General features: G+C 40.6%; 1 protein-coding gene across 5 annotated transcripts; it reads left to right on the forward strand.

The window, feature by feature from the left end:
* Positions 1 to 514: 514 nt before the first annotated feature.
* sik2a (salt-inducible kinase 2a) lies at positions 515 to 18,516 on the forward strand. 5 transcript variants are annotated; one of them, XM_053230282.1, is made up of 15 exons: positions 516 to 1,173; positions 3,027 to 3,143; positions 5,659 to 5,722; positions 8,126 to 8,287; positions 10,715 to 10,839; positions 11,608 to 11,731; positions 11,884 to 12,086; positions 12,678 to 12,830; positions 13,047 to 13,181; positions 14,479 to 14,671; positions 15,311 to 15,592; positions 16,048 to 16,187; positions 16,349 to 16,468; positions 16,688 to 16,782; positions 16,911 to 18,516. In XM_053230282.1, the coding sequence occupies exons 1-15, from the start codon at positions 1,132 to 1,134 to the stop codon at positions 17,167 to 17,169; spliced, it is 2,214 nt and encodes a 737-aa protein (XP_053086257.1). In that variant the 5' UTR covers positions 516 to 1,131; the 3' UTR covers positions 17,170 to 18,516. The 5 variants fall into 5 exon arrangements, with proteins under 5 accessions (XP_053086259.1, XP_053086257.1, XP_026778335.3 ...); XM_026922534.3 differs by having other exon boundaries at positions 516 to 914; XM_034300939.2 differs by lacking the exon at positions 516 to 1,173 and adding an exon at positions 3,284 to 3,427.
* The last annotated feature ends 79 nt before the right edge of the window (positions 18,517 to 18,595 follow it).

Raw genomic sequence — 18,595 nt, forward strand, 5'->3', positions numbered from 1 at the left:
GTATAGGACAGGATAAATTACATTTTGCAGACTATCTTTTTTTTTTTTTTTTTTTGATTCATTAAATCTGCATGAAGATCTGCACAGACTCAGAGATGATGTGAGGTCAGACTTGAGGTCTAGTCCTGTGATCTTAACTCTTAAAAATCTTAATTATAGTAATCATTATTATATTATTATAATTAATAATTAGTTATTGTATTAACTATATGCAATTATATATACACACACACACACACACACACACATATATATATATACATATATATATATATATATATATATATATATATATGAGCTGGAAAATAGCCCAGGCGAAAAAAAGCGAGCTTTAGTGCGCGCGCTGCAGACACTGATTGACGTACGAAGCGGATAAGGTTGCCATGGTTACGGACTGTGGACCATGCTGACCACGCCTACCACAACCCCCCCCAACCCCCCCCCCCCCCCCCCCCCCCCCCCCCCTTACGTTACCAAAAAAATCTCTTTCGCACTGACGTCACCGCATGCGGAGCGCCAGAGACAGCGTGCTTCGCGCTGAGCGCGTGAGCCAACCGTTTCGCGGGCGAGCGGGACCCGCTAACGGGCAACGGACCGGAAACCATGTGAAGGAACAGAACCGAAACCAGGCGCAGCGCTTAAATTAGCATGGGCGTCTGAAATACTTTTTTTTTTTTTTTTTTTTTTTTTTTTAAATCATTAAGCCGGTCACTACCTCTACCTTTCCGTTTTTGGACGCACAGGTGCGCGCGCTCCCCGCGTCTCCGTTAAAAGCAGCGGCCATGGCCGAGCCGGAGCGGAAACCCTGCCACCGGGCGCCGGTTCGGGTCGGATTTTATGACATCGAGCGCACTTTGGGGAAAGGGAACTTCGCTGTGGTGAAGCTGGCGAGACACCGGATCACCAAGTCGGAGGTGTGTGAGTGGAAAAACTCTACCAAGTAGCGAACTCCGGGAGCCACACTGAGAAATAAACTACCTTGACACTGAGCTGTGCTTTGTGCAGGGCAGTGAGTGTGTGTGACCGCTGTCCAGGCTTCACAAGTAGTTTTTCTGCGACCAGATAATAATAGAAATACCAGCAAACCGACACGTGCGCTATTTTATCTTGGTCTATAATATACTCTCAGAAATGTACCTAAGGTACCAAACTGGACTTTTCCTTTTAACTGAGGTACATATTTTATACATCTCTACCTTCAGTGTACAGTATATCTTTCAACGTTGTATACTTTTAAAAATAATTGAAGGTACATCACAGGACTAGAGTAGAGGTGTAATGCAATGTCAGTATCAGTAACTCTGTCTGTTCAGTGCTCCAGATATTCATCTGTACACAAGTAGGTTTTAACTGTCATTCCTCTGTATAGCTTGTAATCATTGGAACGAAATGTCATTTCTCCAGGACCATGGTGCAACACAGAACAGTACGCAAGACTACATGAAGTGCACATACACTACAGTGTGAGACGAAAGCAGGACAATAAACACACAGAACAGGACAATAAATACACAAAACATGAAGCGTAAACTATTTTGTAGTGTAGCAGCAATAAGTTTAGCCACAATCTCTGGTATTCGGATTTAAACCTGAAGTAGGCATGTCTACTAAAACGGAAGGTTTTTCTTCTTTCTTTAAATAAACAACAGGTAAAACATTTCAGCACTGTCAGCATGGTGTGTGAAGTCTGGCTCGGACAGTTCCTCAACCTCAGCTACATCACTCCAGTTCATAATTGGTCTCAACTAGAGAAGGAATGTTTTTCAATCTTGCTCACATAATTATTCATTTAAACCACCAAGGCTGCCTGTTACTAAGGAGGAATGAATAAATGCTGTAGAAGTATTGCGTTATTGGTCTTCGTTTGTCCTGACTTCTTTTTTTGTTGCAGCCCACAGGACTCCAGTCCAGATGTACACATCTAATCTCAGCCAAATGCCCTGTGAACGTGTCTCAGAAAGTTTCCTTAAAAACAAACGTGTGCCTCCTGTTCTTACCTGTATTTGTATCTGTTTAGAACACAAAATCTGTTCAATCCGAATAACGTATTTGTATTGTGTTCCATCCTTACTTTAAAAGCTAATTAAAGCTACACCACATGTACCTTCCCATACATTTCTAAAGGTAGAAAAGATGCACCCTTGATGGTACCACCACATCCACAAGGAAAAAGTACAGTTTGGTACCTTTATTTCTGAGAGTGCACCATGTAGAGAAACACCTCTGTATACATCTAGAGTAGATTAATCATTTGCCCCCAATGTCTGTTACAAACTGTGGATCCTTCAAAAGGTTATGTGAGAAGACTTGACAGAAATTTGCCTTGTATTTAAAATCTAATTTATTTAAAATATTTTTAATGAGTAATCTATTTTAATTACAGTGTTTTTTGTTGCTAGCTCAGTACAGTGGGTTTTATTTGGATTTAAGAGTTGCAGGAGCCCTACTTCCTTGATTTGTGCCAACAAGCTGTGTGCTAGCTTAAGTTACCCCTGTTCAAACACCTGAGAGGGAAGAGGCATCACTTAGGAGGTGTTTATCAGGCTCAGATCACCGACAGCCATATGCAAATTGTATACACAATGCACTTCTGGGAAATAATGGTTTGAAAATGAGGAAATCTACACAGTGCATCACTAACACTATATTTAAAAATGGGCACAGAGCAATAAAATTGTCCCAAGTGAGTTATAAAGTTACATGAGATCGGGTTTTTATCAGGTCTTGGGAAAAGATTGAAATAACAGAACAGCTGTATTGGGAAATGCTGCATGATTTCATTAGTGGTATATTAGAGTTTCTAAAAGCAGTTTTGTGGTCTTGTCCTATGCCCTATGGGAGTTAATTGTGGCACCATTAGGGATGCAGTTATTTAATACTTGTCTTGTGTCCAGCCAATGTTGGTGTAAACTGGATAGGATTTATTTTCCAATCCAATCCTCTGATCCATTTTATGCCATGACACAAATCTTGGATGTGAAAATAAAATACATACTGTCTTAATGCATGTTTGCATCAAAATGCAGGTGGCCATAAAGATCATAGATAAGACACAGTTGGATGCTGCAAACCTGGAGAAGATCTACAGGGAGGTGGAGATCATGAAGCTGCTGGACCATCCACATATCATTAAGCTTTACCAGGTGCGTCAGGTTGACAGTCATTTTTTTTTTTTATATAGTTCCCATGTTTGACTCAACATGCAGGTAGTTGAGGGAACAATCTGTGCCCTCATACTTACTTACCTTTTTTTTTCTTTGTAATCCAAATGTTATGTCATTAGCAGGGACCGAGATCATTACTGGAAGTCAGAGTTTCAGCATCCCATTTGTTTTATGATATGAAGAAATTTGTCCAATTAGGCAACATCATGGCCTCCATTATGTTAACAGCCTAACAGTGGATCTTGGAGGATCACCACATTAAGGTGATAATTATTTTATGTAAAAAAGCCTTCCAAGTGCATATATTATTTTTCCAAGGGAGCAAAAGTGGCTGTGCTCCATCTGTGGGAGGGATGAAATTACTCATTCTTCTCTGTCAGAGTGATACTAACCAATCATGGGCATCTGTGAGCTCATACGTGGAGAAGAGGGCAGAAAGTGCTTTGCTCCATGAGTGTTCAGCTGCTCTGTGATGTATCGTGAGCAGCAGTTTGAAAAGATAGCTGCTTCATGTGTCTCAGAGGAAGCACGTGTTAACCTTCACCTTCACCGGTTGGTAGCTATGTGATAGGGGAGAGCTGGCTACTGGGTGGTAATTGGCAAATGACCAAATTGGAAGAGAATGGGATAAAATAAAAGCAAATTCAGGAAAAAATAAAACTGTTCAGCCCTAATGTTTCAGTTTTCAACTCTTCACCAGCAATCAACCATTTACTCATACCACCACTGAAAGGTTACTCTGTGACACATCAGCTGTGCGAGCATTAAGTCTTTACCATTAGTCATAATCACTTTCCAGGAAACCAAAGGCAATGCAAGTCCAGCTGTTGTGGTGGTTTGTGTTGATCAGTTACATAACACTGATAAGGGCTGGATACTGTGAGTCTCAGCAGCAACCCATTGCTGCGAGAAGTCCAGTGTTGACCCTCATTAAAGCTGTGTTCAGCTACAATTTAGTCATCACGCACTTTAGAATCGTTGAGATTTCATAAAATGCACTACATTCTGTGACAATGCTCTGCAAATTCTGCTGCTGCGGATGAAAGCCGCCTGCTGTCTCTAAGCCTACAAAGAGGCTTATGATGGATTCATGGTTTTTATAGGTCTTTTGTTCAAATATATTGGAATTTGTGCAGGCTTTAGCAGTCAGGACCAGTATAATGGGACGGTAAACCCAGACAACTGACAGAAGACAAATGAAAGGAAAAAACATTAGCTGTGTTATGTGGGGGGCATTTGTTTATTTTGCTGGCGTGGTTTGGCTCCACTTGTCCCCTTTAGAGAGACATATCACTGCAAATCAGTGCAAAAGTTCCTGTGACTTATCACCTTTATCCTGTGAAGAAACATTTCTATCCTGATGGCCATGATCTCTTCCAGACTGACTCCGCCCCCATCCACAGGGTATAAGGGCTGGGGATATGACAATATGATATCAATATCCTGATAAATTGTCACAATGCACTTTTTTTTCTGTGATATCGTGATATCTTGTAAAATTGTAAATTGTAAAATTCTTTAAAATTGTAAAATATTAGTTTTAGATTGAAATATTTTTCTCCCTTTAAGTGTTAAATACAGTATTTTTAAAATCTAAAATTAATCTTTTGCAGACCTTCAGACGAGTGTATGTGTTTTGTTTTTTTGTTTTTTTTATTGCTGGGAAATTGTTCTTACACACACACACACACACACACACACATATACAGTATATATATATATATATATATATATATGTGTGTGTGTGTGTGTGTGTGTGTGCAAGGACAATTTCCCATATATATATATATATATATATATATATATATATATATATATATGTATGTATATATATATATATATATATATATATATATATATATATGTATATAAAAAATATAAACACACACCGATCAGCCATAACATTAAATCCATCTGCTTAATATTGTGTAGGTCCCCCTTGTGCCACCAAAACAGCTCTGACCCATAGAGACATGGACTCCACTAGACCTCTGAAGGTGGAAGAATAGTGTGAAAATGTTCACATGGGCCAAATGAAACGAGGCTGCAGGCCTTGTGTTTAAGACAGGCAAAATGCTTCTGAGTAGCTTAACTTTTTGGACTATTAGTAAGCATTCTTTGAGGTAGTTATGTTCCCACTCACAAACTCCATGTTCTATATGCTACTATCTCTGGTACTGCTGCCTAGTGTGTAAGAAGAGGTGGACGTCGTAATGAAATACAAATAGTATTGTATTGTATCATGTATTACGATACATGATATGAGCAGCAAATTCGTCTAACCAGAATTTTGTATCGCGATATTCCAGACAACACTCATACCTAGGGTTTATCACTGTTTCCATGAGGATTGACTCTCTTTTAATGTCATCTTTATGTTTTTGCCTTTACACTGATGTGAAATAAGGTTAATTTTTTTTTCTCCATTAAAGCCAGAACTTTATTATGTTTTTACTATGTTTGAAACTTTATTCTGTTTCTTCCCTTCCAACAGGTCATGGAGACCAAGAACATGCTCTACTTGGTCACTGAGTATGCCAAAAATGGGGAGATCTTTGGTGAGCACTTGAATTTTTTCCTCACAAATCTGCTCAGAAATTCCTGGAAATTCTTTGTCAAGCTCCCGTGTGCATGATTTTGTAGCTGTACCAGTCTGTACATGCAGTCACTTCGCCATCTGCTTGCGCTGGGTGTTGATCCTCCTACAGGTCTTCCGATATTATAATGGGCACTGAACAGATGTCATTTGTTTATCTCTATTAATTAGCCGTGGCACCCATAATGGAAAAAGGGATGATGCTTTTGGGCTTCAAAAAATGGCTTCTTTACTTGGCCATTTATGCTTACTGGCATTTAGTGTCAAGATGCCGTGACATCTAAAGGCTATAATGCAAAGTGTATGCTCACCCTTTGATATAGCTTATAGTTATATGAACAAATAGTCAGCTGATTCACACATGAAGGAACTAGCCAGTTTGAGGGTAAAAGGTTGCTTTCCTTTTACAGCACTGTCATAGGATGACTGCTGTAATATAATAAAATAATGTTGAGATGTTATCCACTAAATGGTAGATGGTAGGGTCAGCCAGTTCACAGTCAAAACTAAGAAAAATACACCTAGAGATCGAGGTCTCTGTGGTCTTGTACTGGTTCAGATTAGTGCTGCAGGGTTTTAAGCAAGTATGTATCACGTTAGAACCGGTGCTAACATCAAAGCAAAGCATGCCGTTGGCACACTTCCCAAACGCCAGCACAATAAGCCTGCCTATGAACAGGGCGCCAGGAGGGCAGATCATTATCAAAGCCACGTTTTGTAATGTTTCAGCAGGTGAGAGCTGAAGGGGATAAAAGAGGTCATCCAGTGAGGCTTTAGCTCACCATTTGCCTTATATATGACACACCGAGAAGAACAGGAGAGCGAAAGGGAACTGAAATGGCAAGTATAAGGTCAGAGTCCAAAAATAAGCTGGTAGTGGTTTCAGAACTCTCTGATTTGACTAAGCATGGATTTGGGTTGCCCTGTAATCGACGTATCTTTAGCCTCTGGGATTCCTGTATCACGTGAAGACGACTAGTCTTGATTTAGTCGATGTCATGAAGCCCCCTCCAGTCTTGCCTTGCTCAATGTGAAGAAAAGTTTTTGGATGTCCACAAAGTAACTTTGATCTTCAGGCGTCCTGCTCCATCAATGTCACCTCATTTATTTGTGACAGCTTCTACTGTAGGTCCAGTGTGCATGAGGTGACACTTCCCAAAGCTGCTTGTAGTCTCAGGACCTAAACCCCCTCATAATTCAGACCAGTTGCTCTGTACTTGGCTAACAGCGCAATAAGAACCACATTTTGTCACCACATACTTATACAATACAGGCGTCTGTCAGCTGATCACACCCATCCATTCACATGCACTTCATATGTTATTATGATGCACAAACAGCCAAAACACGTCTGCTACCTCCAGCTTCACGCTGACTAAAAGAAAGCTGCTTTTTTATTAACATAGTGCTGCCACACTGCTCTCAGAACCAGGTATTTCATTGAATTTCTCATGAACAAACGTAAGATTAAAACAAAACATGACTGATGACAGCTCAGTTTGATCTTTCACAAATAACAATTTTGACAATGGGACATCTTTTGCAATTGTAAGGAGGGGTGAATTGGCCTCAAAATCCTAATTATCCTTAAGTGTGGGTCATAAGTAATTTTAAACTACTCATCTGTCCATTTGCTTATGCCTAGTTTAGTTAATCTTGCCTGTAAATCAAAAAGAAAGTTATGAACTTTGTCTATCACCAATGTCTTTGTAAAGCAGTAATGAAGTACACAATCAACTTTCCTAGCAAGCACGTTCTAAAATTCCCCAAAGCTGTCAGGTGCAGTGAATGTTTGACTGGCCAGAAGTGTGACCACATGGGTGGCACTGGGTGAAAATTAGACTTGGCACCTTAATTGCCACCAGACTGTAATCTGAAATCACATCTTGGAGAGGTCTATTTTTCTATGCAATTGATGTTCATGTAAATCATCACTATGGTGTTGTAGGTATTTTGACCAAAGTGTTAGGAACTACAGAAGAATTACTGCACTTTTACATATAGTTTACACTGTCAAGTTTAAATTGAGTTAAATATTTATTTCAATTACACATACAAATTTAATTAAGATTTCATAATGACTTGATATGTAGTGTGTATCTGGTAGCCGAAGCATTGCAATGCTGGGCTGCTCTGCTGGAAGACTCAGGACATGCTGTGCTTAGGAGGTGCTCTTTAACAGTTTTTCAGTTCTTTGTAATCTCTGCGTTTTATGGAGTTTTATGGATGTAAAATCAGATATTCTACAAATGCAGCAAACACCACCAATGCAAATTGCCTCCCCTTTTGCCATTCTGGCTAAAAAACCGAGTGCACCACTCTAACTGGCATGCCATGACACCAGTCTCTGTGACTGCATTTCCAGATTACCTGGCTAACCATGGGCGTTTGAGTGAGGCAGAAGCACGGAGAAAGTTCTGGCAGATCCTGTCAGCCGTGGAGTACTGCCACGAGCGCAGCATCGTTCACCGAGACCTGAAGGCTGAGAACCTGCTGCTTGATGCAAACATGAACATCAAGATTGCAGGCAAGTGGACTCTGGAATACATTCACGCACAAACGACTTGGCAAATGGCCTCCTTCAGTTGGCACAGACAGAATAAACTGATATTTTTGGTAAATAAATAAAAGAAACTTATTGATATAAAGTGATTTCCCAATCTTTTATCCATTACAAATGCAGATCCCCTCAAGTGGCTGGATGTGGCTTAATAAAGTGTTATTATTGGATGTTTTATGTAGTCTTGTGTGGTGTAGTCTGCTTGCTGCAGTATCTGTTAAAACCAAAACCCAGCCTTCCTTCAGGCATTCCACAGTTCAAACCAGATAACACACATAAGCACACACCAAGTGCAGTCAGTCTCTCAGCCACTCTGGGATAACATATTTACCCAGTGACGTCAAGTGGAAGCAAGGCCAGTAGCACCGAGGAATGAACTAATATGCTCTGACATCAAACACACGCGCACGTACACCCAGGGCTGTAAAACCGACAGAGACTGGTGAATCACCAGGCATGTCACAGTTTATGTAAAGATAGAAAGACTGGAGGAAATGAATAATTACAATTATTTCCAAGCAACATGGTTAATGGATTAGGCTAAATAGGCTAAGTTTGGGACAGAACACTGCTCTGAGATTGGTTAACATGCTCTTGCATATTCTTGAGCATCACTTGCTAGGTAGCATTGCTGGATGCTTACATCTATTTCACATCTACTATATGAAATTCATTATATGTAAAGGGTTGTGCATTAAATAGTGCAGAGATTACAGGTTAAGATGGGCATTACACATTACAGAGATAGCACAATGGCAGATATATGTTATAGGAGTGGTTTTGAGAGTCTTTTGGCACAGACCCCATGCATCTGGGAAATTTCCATGCTCCTACTATCCCCCATCTCCCCAACAGATATCACCTCGTTCTAACCGTACAAAGTACAGACACACAAACAAAGCACATATATAGCACAAATCCCATAAAACGTCTCACTAAGCATAGCCATTTTTATCTTGCTCATTTTGTGGATACTTTTTTAGTTCAATTCGATTTTCATCATATATCACAGTAATTATTAAAAAAAAAGCAAACACAGTATATAGTGCTTCCATAATACAGTGTTTCCCAAAAGTTTCTATACATAGGGAAAGTTAACACATTTTGTTTTTTAGTGCTTTTTTTTCATTTAGCAAAATGTAACTATTTACAAAACAAAAATACTTGATTGATATTTCTTTGTAAACACACACAGATTCATCTCACCCACTCATGATTAACTCGTGTTAGCACATCTGGTGTTCTGCATGTAAGTGCATGTCCATCGCAACCTTGTGACAGCTTCCCGATCCAGCAGTGAGAACGATTTCTATACATTCTAGGCTATCTGAAAAAACATATATATAAAATTTAAACTAAGTATGAAAGATTTTGGAAGACATTTTGCTAAAAAGTGTTAATTTCCTCTATGTATGGAGACTTTTGAGACACCGTGTATATTGTTCATAATGTAACTGACTGAAAGTTCAGTCTTATTCTAGATCTTATCAGTAACATGATGTGATGCATACAATAGCTTCTCTAACACATTCATACCTTGGCTATAATTTCAGCTTGTCATGGTTTAAAATAAAAACCCTTAACATTATAACCTAGCTTTAAACCCATGATAAAGGGGTGGAAATTGAAAATGCATTATAAGCTATTTCTGTAGCTTCTTGCATAAACAGCAATTTCTACTTTTATTGTTGTCAATACCGGAGAAGAGATATAAGGTCATGAAGGTTAACTCCACTGCAGTTTTATCAGAATATTATTATTTTATAGCCTTCTATAACCAGTCATTCCACTGGTGGTTTATTCACACTGTATTCTCTCACTCTACCACTGAACCTTATGTTCAGAAAAAACTTGTCGACTCAGGGTGCAGTGACCTTTGTGGTCTTATTCCAAGTAGTAATATCCCCCCCACTGACTTTCACTTGGCTGCCCTTTACTTCCTCTCTCCCACATGTTCACCTGTTACATAACAGAGCCAGGCTGTGAATTGGCTTCAGGAATTCAACATAACTGCGTAATGTCCGCATTATACCTTTTCATGATTCATTCACAACTATATACAATTTGGATGGCATGCAATTCTTTTGTTTTTTTTTTTTTTTTTTAAATCCTGGCCTCGTCACCCTGGCCCATTTCCTCCTAATGCCAAGGATTGAAATGTTTGACTTCAAATCATACATAGTTGTCAGCAGCAAGGAGTATAAAACAAAGGGACTACCTAAAGGCCAGCTATCTTACTCAGGCTCATCTTACATTCTTCTTTGTTATTCACTTTCTGTCTACAGAGTTAAGCTAGCAAGCTGACAGTTTGAGTTAGTGAACAGAAGTTACAACAGAAAATATTCATTTTGAACAATAAGATTGTTGTTTTACATTCTTCACCCTCACTTGCAGACTTTGGCTTTGGGAACTTCTTCCAGCCAGGGCAGCCTCTAGCCACATGGTGTGGAAGCCCACCTTACGCGGCTCCCGAGGTGTTTGAAGGGCAGAAATATGAAGGTCCGCAGCTGGACATTTGGGTGAGAGAATCTGTACCACACACTTTCCTGATCCATTCAGAATTGATCCAAGTTGTGAAATTCCAGCATGCCTAATGTATGGGCCACACTACAAGATCCTAATTAATGCTGAAAATGAGACACCCCAGGTAGGTATGCATACATGTTTGTAGTTTGAAACACCAGTAAGTTGGATGATTGTTCTTGAAATGGGACTTTTTACTGCTTCTGACAAACGAGAGATGATAGTCCAAAAATCAGTCATTTTCAATGGAGAGTCGCACAGGCACTATGTGGAGCACTTACTCGCAGTGGTTAATAATTTGGGATCTGATCAAAGCTGCAGATTTCAACATGTGCAACTATATAGGATATGACCATGTGACCAGTTACCAAAGAAATCCTACATTTAATTCATATTAACTCGAATTTTAGTATGATGTTATCCGTTGACCAGAGTAAAAAGGTATTCGAAATGTTTTGTTTTAATGCATTTGGCTGTGGCAAGCTAGCTAGCTTATATTAGCTAGTTAGCATTATAGCAGTACATACTAGCTTGGGTTCTTCTTGACTAGCTAACAATATATATTTTTCATCACATATTTTTCAAAACCATACAGAGTGTTTTGCCCATTGTCAAAGACCATTTGTGACTGATCACAGTATCTATTTGCAAACAGTATGTAAACTATCACTAGTGGCAGAATTCTGACCATCGTATCTGGAGGTCGTGTGCAGTGAAAAGGCAGCATTACTGATGCTTTAGATTTGTGTGTGTGTGTTATGCAGAGCATGGGGGTGGTCTTATATGTCCTGGTGTGTGGCGCATTACCATTTGATGGTCCCAGTCTGCCTGTTTTGAGACAGAGGGTCCTTGAAGGCCGTTTCCGCATCCCTTACTTCATGACCGAGGGTAAGTTACTATAATCTAAAGAAACTAGGACAATATTTAGTAGTCAGGTTTACTAAACTATGTTAACAGTGTGAAGGTTAGGATAAATGGCTCCAGCAATCCTTACACTAACAATTGTCATTGGTGAACCTTGACTACTGGTCTGTCCCCAGACTGCGAACATCTGATCCGGAGGATGCTGGTCCTTGACCCGGCCAAGAGGTTGGCACTAAGCCAGATTCGTCAGCACCGCTGGATGGTGCAGGAGGTACCATCACCAAAGCCCCAGCTCAACTGGCAGGGCGTGGGAGAGCACAGTGAGCAGGTCCTTCGTCTCATGCACAACCTCGGCATCGACCAGCACAAGACCATAGAGGTGAGGATGACTTTTAGCTGGCCAGAGCATCGCAGAATTAATTGTTTGTGATTGGTAAAGAATTGTTATAATCTTCAGATAGACATGTAAGAAATTATATTTAGGGACTTCATGGATGTATTGTAAATTTGGCAAGTAATGTGCATCATTTTAGATATTTTAGACTGCTAGGTTTGGCCTTTCATGTCCATATGATTATATCTATTAGCTTATATTACATAGTATTTTGAAAAGTAAATATAGCTAAATACCAAATTAACACTCTCAAGCAGTGCAGTGGACTAAACATTAGGAGAATATAATTTGTACTATTCACTGGGTGTGAAGGATGGCCTACCAATTAGAAAGAGGTTAGCCTTAGCTCTTAAATATGGAAAGGAGCAGATAATGTTCTCCTCTAAATGTGTTTAACATCCCTATGATGATTGTACATGTTATTAGAACTAGCTAGTGGGCAGAAATTGACAAACTGGAAGAAAACCTGGCAATAATTCCAAATTAAATAAATAATATTAGTTTATTAATAGTAATTACTGTTGTAAAATCTTTGTCATAGCCAAATTTTCTTTTATCAAACTTTCTTCTCTGCAGTCTCTCCAGAACAAAAGCTACAATCATTTTGCTGCTATTTACTACCTGCTGGTGGAGCGACTCAAGGCCCACAGAAGCAGTTTCCCTGTGGAACAGCGGCTCAACGGTGCTCAGCGCCGGCCAAGCACAGTGGCTGAGCAGACTGTCCTCAAGGTATTTAAATGTTATGAGTGCAAATAGGTCATACAAAGCAAACTACATTCCAGTTCCTGCATTACATTCCAGTGGTACCTATTGTAAGAACCCTATTGTAAACTGCTGTCATTTGTGTATGTGCATATTTGATTAGACTGTGATGGGAAGGATGTCTAAAAGAGTTATATCATTAACATCTATGCTATAAAAATGAAGACTTTCCATCTCCCACAGGCTTCTGTTCCAGCTCTGCAAGCCACGCGCCACCTGCGCTCACCCATTCTCCTGCAGACCTCCACTGAAACTTTCAGCTTCACACAAAGCACTCCAGAGCAGGCCCTAATGGAGGAGGATGTAGCCACTCCCAAGGTTAGTGAGAACTTTCCAGAAGGGCAGACATCTACTGCAATGAGCAAGGCAGCAACAGCAGAAGAATTGCACAACACTATATTGGTGCATGAGTTAGGTTTTTTAATAGCTATGTTACTCATCTGGGCACCGCTGGATGACGCCAGCAAGAGCTGTTTTGTGTTCGTAAAGTTCCTCTGCCACTGAACCACCCTCAACTCTTCCTCATGACTCATCATCAGTGGAGCCCTGCACAGACGTCCTAAAATAACAGCAGCGTAGTGACGGCAGCTAATGAAAAGCCCTTGCCTTCTCTCCCTCGCTCTGTTTCTGCTTTGCATTATATTCCATCATGGCCAGCAAGGTATTTAAGTCTGGACTGAGAGATGAATCCAGACATAAGAACTGCTTCTGCACAATAAAGGACACTGAAGAGGCACATAGGGCATATGTCTGAGTAGAGTAATTGTGAGCAGGAAATAAGTGTTAGACAACAGTAGGATCTGAACTGAGTGGCCCTCTTGTTTGAGCTGGTCACTTAATTGCAATCGCTGTGCCAGCTGCTAAGACTAGCACTAGTCAGCCTACTGGCTATATCAAGGCACTTTTTCCTCTGTATCTCCCTAGCCGTCCATTAGGGGTGCGACTACACGCCACCTTTTCAGCTAAATCCGGCGGTCGCCATAGCTACCGGGTATTTCATTCCTGGCACCAGGGTTCAGCCTTTTCATGGTTCTTATATGCATCAGGCTCTTTTCCCTTGAAGGAGTACACTCCTCTTCACCTCCTTTAATCAAGCCATTCATAAAATCTAGTAGGAGCCAGCCTCATGCAAAAGAAACTATGCAATTTGCATTTTGTTTTTTGTTAGACATACTAGCATATATGCGTGATCTAAGTGGATAACACAGTATGCATGTTAAGGTGATTAATCCAAGTGTTCTACTGCCCACAAATGTGAAAGGTTTGCAGAGCAGTGGAGGTTTAAAAATGAAAAGTGGTGTTTGTAAAACCCAGGCTGATAAAATGGACCCAGGCATAAAATCTTTCTTCCCAAGAAAGCTCAGATAGCCTCATTTCTTTTTTACTTCATTTAATTCCACTGTAATGTAGATAAAGTATACGTTTGCATTTTACTTGCCTGTTCAGAATATAACGCTGCATTTTTGACAACTCATCAATTCGTCATATTTGCAATACTGTGCAAAAGTAGCAATCAGCATCTTCTCCATTAATCCACACACTGATCTTGGCCATATCACTGTATGTTTTTGCTCAGTAGTGTGTTTGTGTGTGTGCGCACGCACCCCCTCTTCAGGTGGATGGCTGTCTGCTGGAGCCTCTGCCCCCTGTTGTGGTGCGTAATGCCAGTGGCTCATTTCCAGGCACTGTCAAAGAGTCATCCATAGATGAAGGAATTGAGGCTGAGGACGAACAGACCATCCACTTAAGCCAGCGCAGACAAACACTGTCAGAGGGCAACAGCCAACTGGGCACAGTGTCTGCCTCAGGTGTGTGTGTGTACACTAATTTCACAAAGCAATAAATAGGTAAGTGGACAAATGGCTATATGGTTCCATGGGTATGATGGATAAATGGATGGTTGATGGATAAATGATGGCTAGATAAATGAACAGAAGGTTGGTAAATTAGGTAGGTAGACAGACATGGATGGATGAATGAATGGATGGATTGATGGCTAGTTAATGAATAATTGGATGCAAAATGGATGGATAAATTGATAGACAACACAGCAGACAGGTGAAAAGATAATTAGATGGAAAGATGGATGGATGGATGGATGGATGGAATGATAGATAAATGGACAGCTATATGGTAGAGATGGATGAACAGATGGACTGATAGGTAGAAGGATAGACAGTTGGATGAATGGATAGTTACCCCTATGGATGGATAACTAAAATAGTTACATGTGGGCAGTTGTAAAGGTAGAACAGAAAGAGCTATTTCTGTCTGACAACTGGTCAGAAGGTTGCTTGGATAGCTAGGTGGACAGACAAACACATGAACAGAACTGGATCACAATGGACAGATAGTATTATGGAAGGATAGTCAGAGAAATAAGATGAATTGATAGTGGAATGGTATGGTAATAAAACATTAAAAATAATGGTATATTATTTTAATAGGGAAGCTCCTCTCCATGGCTTTGAACCCATCTCTGGGCAGCATGGACTCAGAGTATGATTTGGGCTCCACACACAGTGACCTCAGCCTGGCGGAGGACCCTCCCCCCCATCGAGGCACGCTGACAGCGATGCCTGCCAGTCAAGCAGACCCCACCTTCCCCTCCTCGAAACCCTCTAATCCCAGCCCCCAGGCCCTTAGCTCAGAGGAGCGTAAGGCTCATAATCATTCATCAGTCAGCTTTCGTGAAGGCCGACGAGCATCAGACACATCTCTGACACAAGGTGCTACCTTTTTTTCTTTTCCACCATGTTGGCTCTTTACAGGTTGGGCATCAGTCTTCTGTTACTTTCTCACTTGATGTTGCTATAAAAACCCATTTGTGTCAGTCTGCCCAAATTCATATTTTCAGCCCATTGTCAGATTGTATAAAGAACCCTGTGCCTCCATTTCTCTGCCCACATGACATTCACTCTGGATTGCCAATTAATGATGAATAAGTACAAATTCTAAAAAACATCGATAAATTAATTGTTCCATTGTCAAGGTATGAATCAGTCCAGTTGAACTGACAGTAATCACCTGCTGTTTAGTTCCTATAATCTGCTGTCATACACCTTGTTTTCTAGGTCTGTAAGCTGTTCATTATTTCATATGACATCCTTTTATGCAGTATTTTTTTGTTTCTAGGTCAGATGGCTGTTATTTAGTTCCTATGACTCCTCATTTTGTTTTCTAGGTCTGGTAGTGTTCAGGCAGCACCTTCAAAATCTTGCCAGGACCAAAGGAATTCTGGAGTTGAACAAAGCCCAGGTGGTGCTGGGATCTGGAGATGGAGACATCAGCTTCCAGCCTAAAAACCTGGAGCTTCAACAGCAGGTTAAAACAAATAGAATAATCCTGTTATCCTGGAAGTGGAATCAGAAGTTCCTGTCTACCAGTAGATAATTCTGAATCTCAAAAATGAACTATAACCTTTTGGCTGCTCTTTAACCAATGGATCGATTTTGGTTTTTTTTTTGTTTTTTTTTGGTCTGCAGGGAGAAGCACATCAGTGTCGTAGTGGAAAGGACACAGCAATGTTCTCAACTAAAATGCACCCGTATCTGCTGTCTAGACGGCAGTCACTGGAAACCCAGTGTCTTGCTCAGAGGCTGCAGGTATTGTCACTCAGGATCTAACTGCCTAACTGGCCTTTTGTGCAGGATAAAATAATCAGAATGTACATTGGTTTGCATTGTCATTTCTTGTCGCCGTGATGGCTCTTTTAGATTCTAATGTACCTCACCTGAATACAGACCATAAGATGAAATGAAGTGATCTAGTTGAACTGATTAATTGAAAAACAGGTTGGAGTGATGATGTATCTGTTTTATCAGAGGGCTAGTCTGCTGGCCAGTGGTGCTGGCAGTGGGCAAATGTTCTGTAAGGATCCTACGCCTCGTACACTGGAGCAGCAACTACAGGAATACAGGTGAGGACTGCAAGAACTTTTTGGTTTCTTTTCCCCTTAATATACTAAAAATTGACAACTTACTTTCCTACACAAAAGTGTAACTTGTGGAATTCAGGTACACTCACCCAAAAAATTGCCATCTTTAGACTCCAGCAGAAGAGACTCCATCTACAGAAGCAGTCTCATCTGCAGGCCTACTTCCACCAGACTCAGCTGGCAGAGGACCGGTACCCACCCGTGCAGGATCACGCCGATACCTCCCTCACCAGCCCAACTTTCTCTCGTACTCCTCAGACCCTCAGCCCACTCCTGGAGCCTGGGACCCCCTACCCAGAGATGCACTCTGTGCCCTCAGACTGTGAGACGATGGAGGCTCAACAAGGAGGCTGTGTTCTGGTGAAGTGAAGCTCTTCCCCTTCCAGCCAGACTCACTGGGGCTGGATCTCAGACACACAAAAAAAAAAAAAAAAAAAAAACAGGAGAACAGCACCAAACTCTCACGGACAAGCAAAATAGGGTGTTGGTGTTCAATCTTAATGAGACACACACACCCCCATTGTGATCCCAATCCTAGAGTATGGACTATGAAGGACTTGTTTTGTCAACTGTAAGAGTGGTATTTCTTTGCAAAATTAGCTAGAAAAGCACAATAGAAACATGTTCAAGCAAAGATTCAGATTTGTGTCAGTATGAAAGCAATATGTTCTCCCTGATAAGACAATTTTAAGGTTATTTAATTACTTTTTAAACTTGATCAATTTTACATAGCTATTTGCAGAATGGGAAAAGTCAGCTTGAGAAGCAGAAAAGCAGTTCTGTCCTACTTCTCTAATACTTGGTTCTACTTAAAGGCTTGTTATACTTCATCACACCTGCTTCTGACAGCCAAATGAAACAAACTTCAGAGAGCCATGAGCTTTTATAGTCTTTCAGAACAGTGATCATAGCTGTCTATCACTCAAGGAGGTGGGTAGTACACAGCAAGGCAAGTTCACATTTTATTGTCGCCCATTTAACAAAAATGGTGGCATTTCAATGGACACCATTTTTGCTGCGCTCTCTCCCCGAAGTGCCTTTCCACGGCGCAGAAGGCATCGGAAGCCTGTTGGATGAAAGTACAAGTGGGCCTTTAGGCACTTACAAATGTGTCAGAAGGAAACATCTGTCATATCAAGCAATGTTAAATCCACTAGTCACTCCAAATGACTACTGAACCAAACAATGATGTTGGTAGGCTTGTTTCATTCAAGTTCACCACATGTGGTATTAAAATAATGCAGTTTATTCAGTACACTTAAACAGTTCCTACACTCATTGGATATTTTTTATTAGATACCCCTCTGAGTAGTTATACTTACTGAATAAAAAGCCCATTTGATGCTGTATAGACTTTGTCAGCCAACTTGTCTGTCAATGGAAAGTGACCACCATGGGAGCACAACTGACTAGATTTTTTTGGTGGTTGATCATCCTCAGCACAGCAGTGACACTGCCATGGTAGTGCATGTTTCACTGGTACATCAGTAGCTAACACCGTGCTGGGGGATTTTCCCCATTGATGCACCAGATAGAAGGGGGCTGATAGATTATGCGTAGCAACGTAGTCAATAATTGTATACCAACAAAGCACCTACAACGTCAAGGAGTCTAATATGAAGCCATTTCAGATTCCATGCGAGCTGTAGCGACTTTGTCAGGAAATACAGTATTTCATTATTATAGTCATGGGCCTTTTTTCTGTGAAATGTTCTGTTTTGTGAAATAATGTTCAAGGAGTTGCTTCCTTTTAAACAGAACTAAAGAACACTATTTATGTTTTAGAGGACTGATG

The sequence above is a fragment of the Pangasianodon hypophthalmus genome, chromosome 27 (assembly GCF_027358585.1).
Source record: "Pangasianodon hypophthalmus isolate fPanHyp1 chromosome 27, fPanHyp1.pri, whole genome shotgun sequence".
Classification (NCBI taxonomy): Eukaryota; Metazoa; Chordata; class Actinopteri; order Siluriformes; family Pangasiidae; genus Pangasianodon; species Pangasianodon hypophthalmus.

Coding starts and splice junctions, on each gene's coding strand:
- sik2a (XM_026922534.3), top strand. CDS start 783: ATGGCCGAGCCGGAGCGGAAACCCTGCCACCGGGCGCCGGTTCGGGTC. Junction 915..3,026: donor ACCGGATCACCAAGTCGGAG/GTGTGTGAGTGG, acceptor ATCAAAATGCAG/GTGGCCATAAAGATCATAGA. Junction 3,144..5,658: donor ATATCATTAAGCTTTACCAG/GTGCGTCAGGTT, acceptor CCCTTCCAACAG/GTCATGGAGACCAAGAACAT.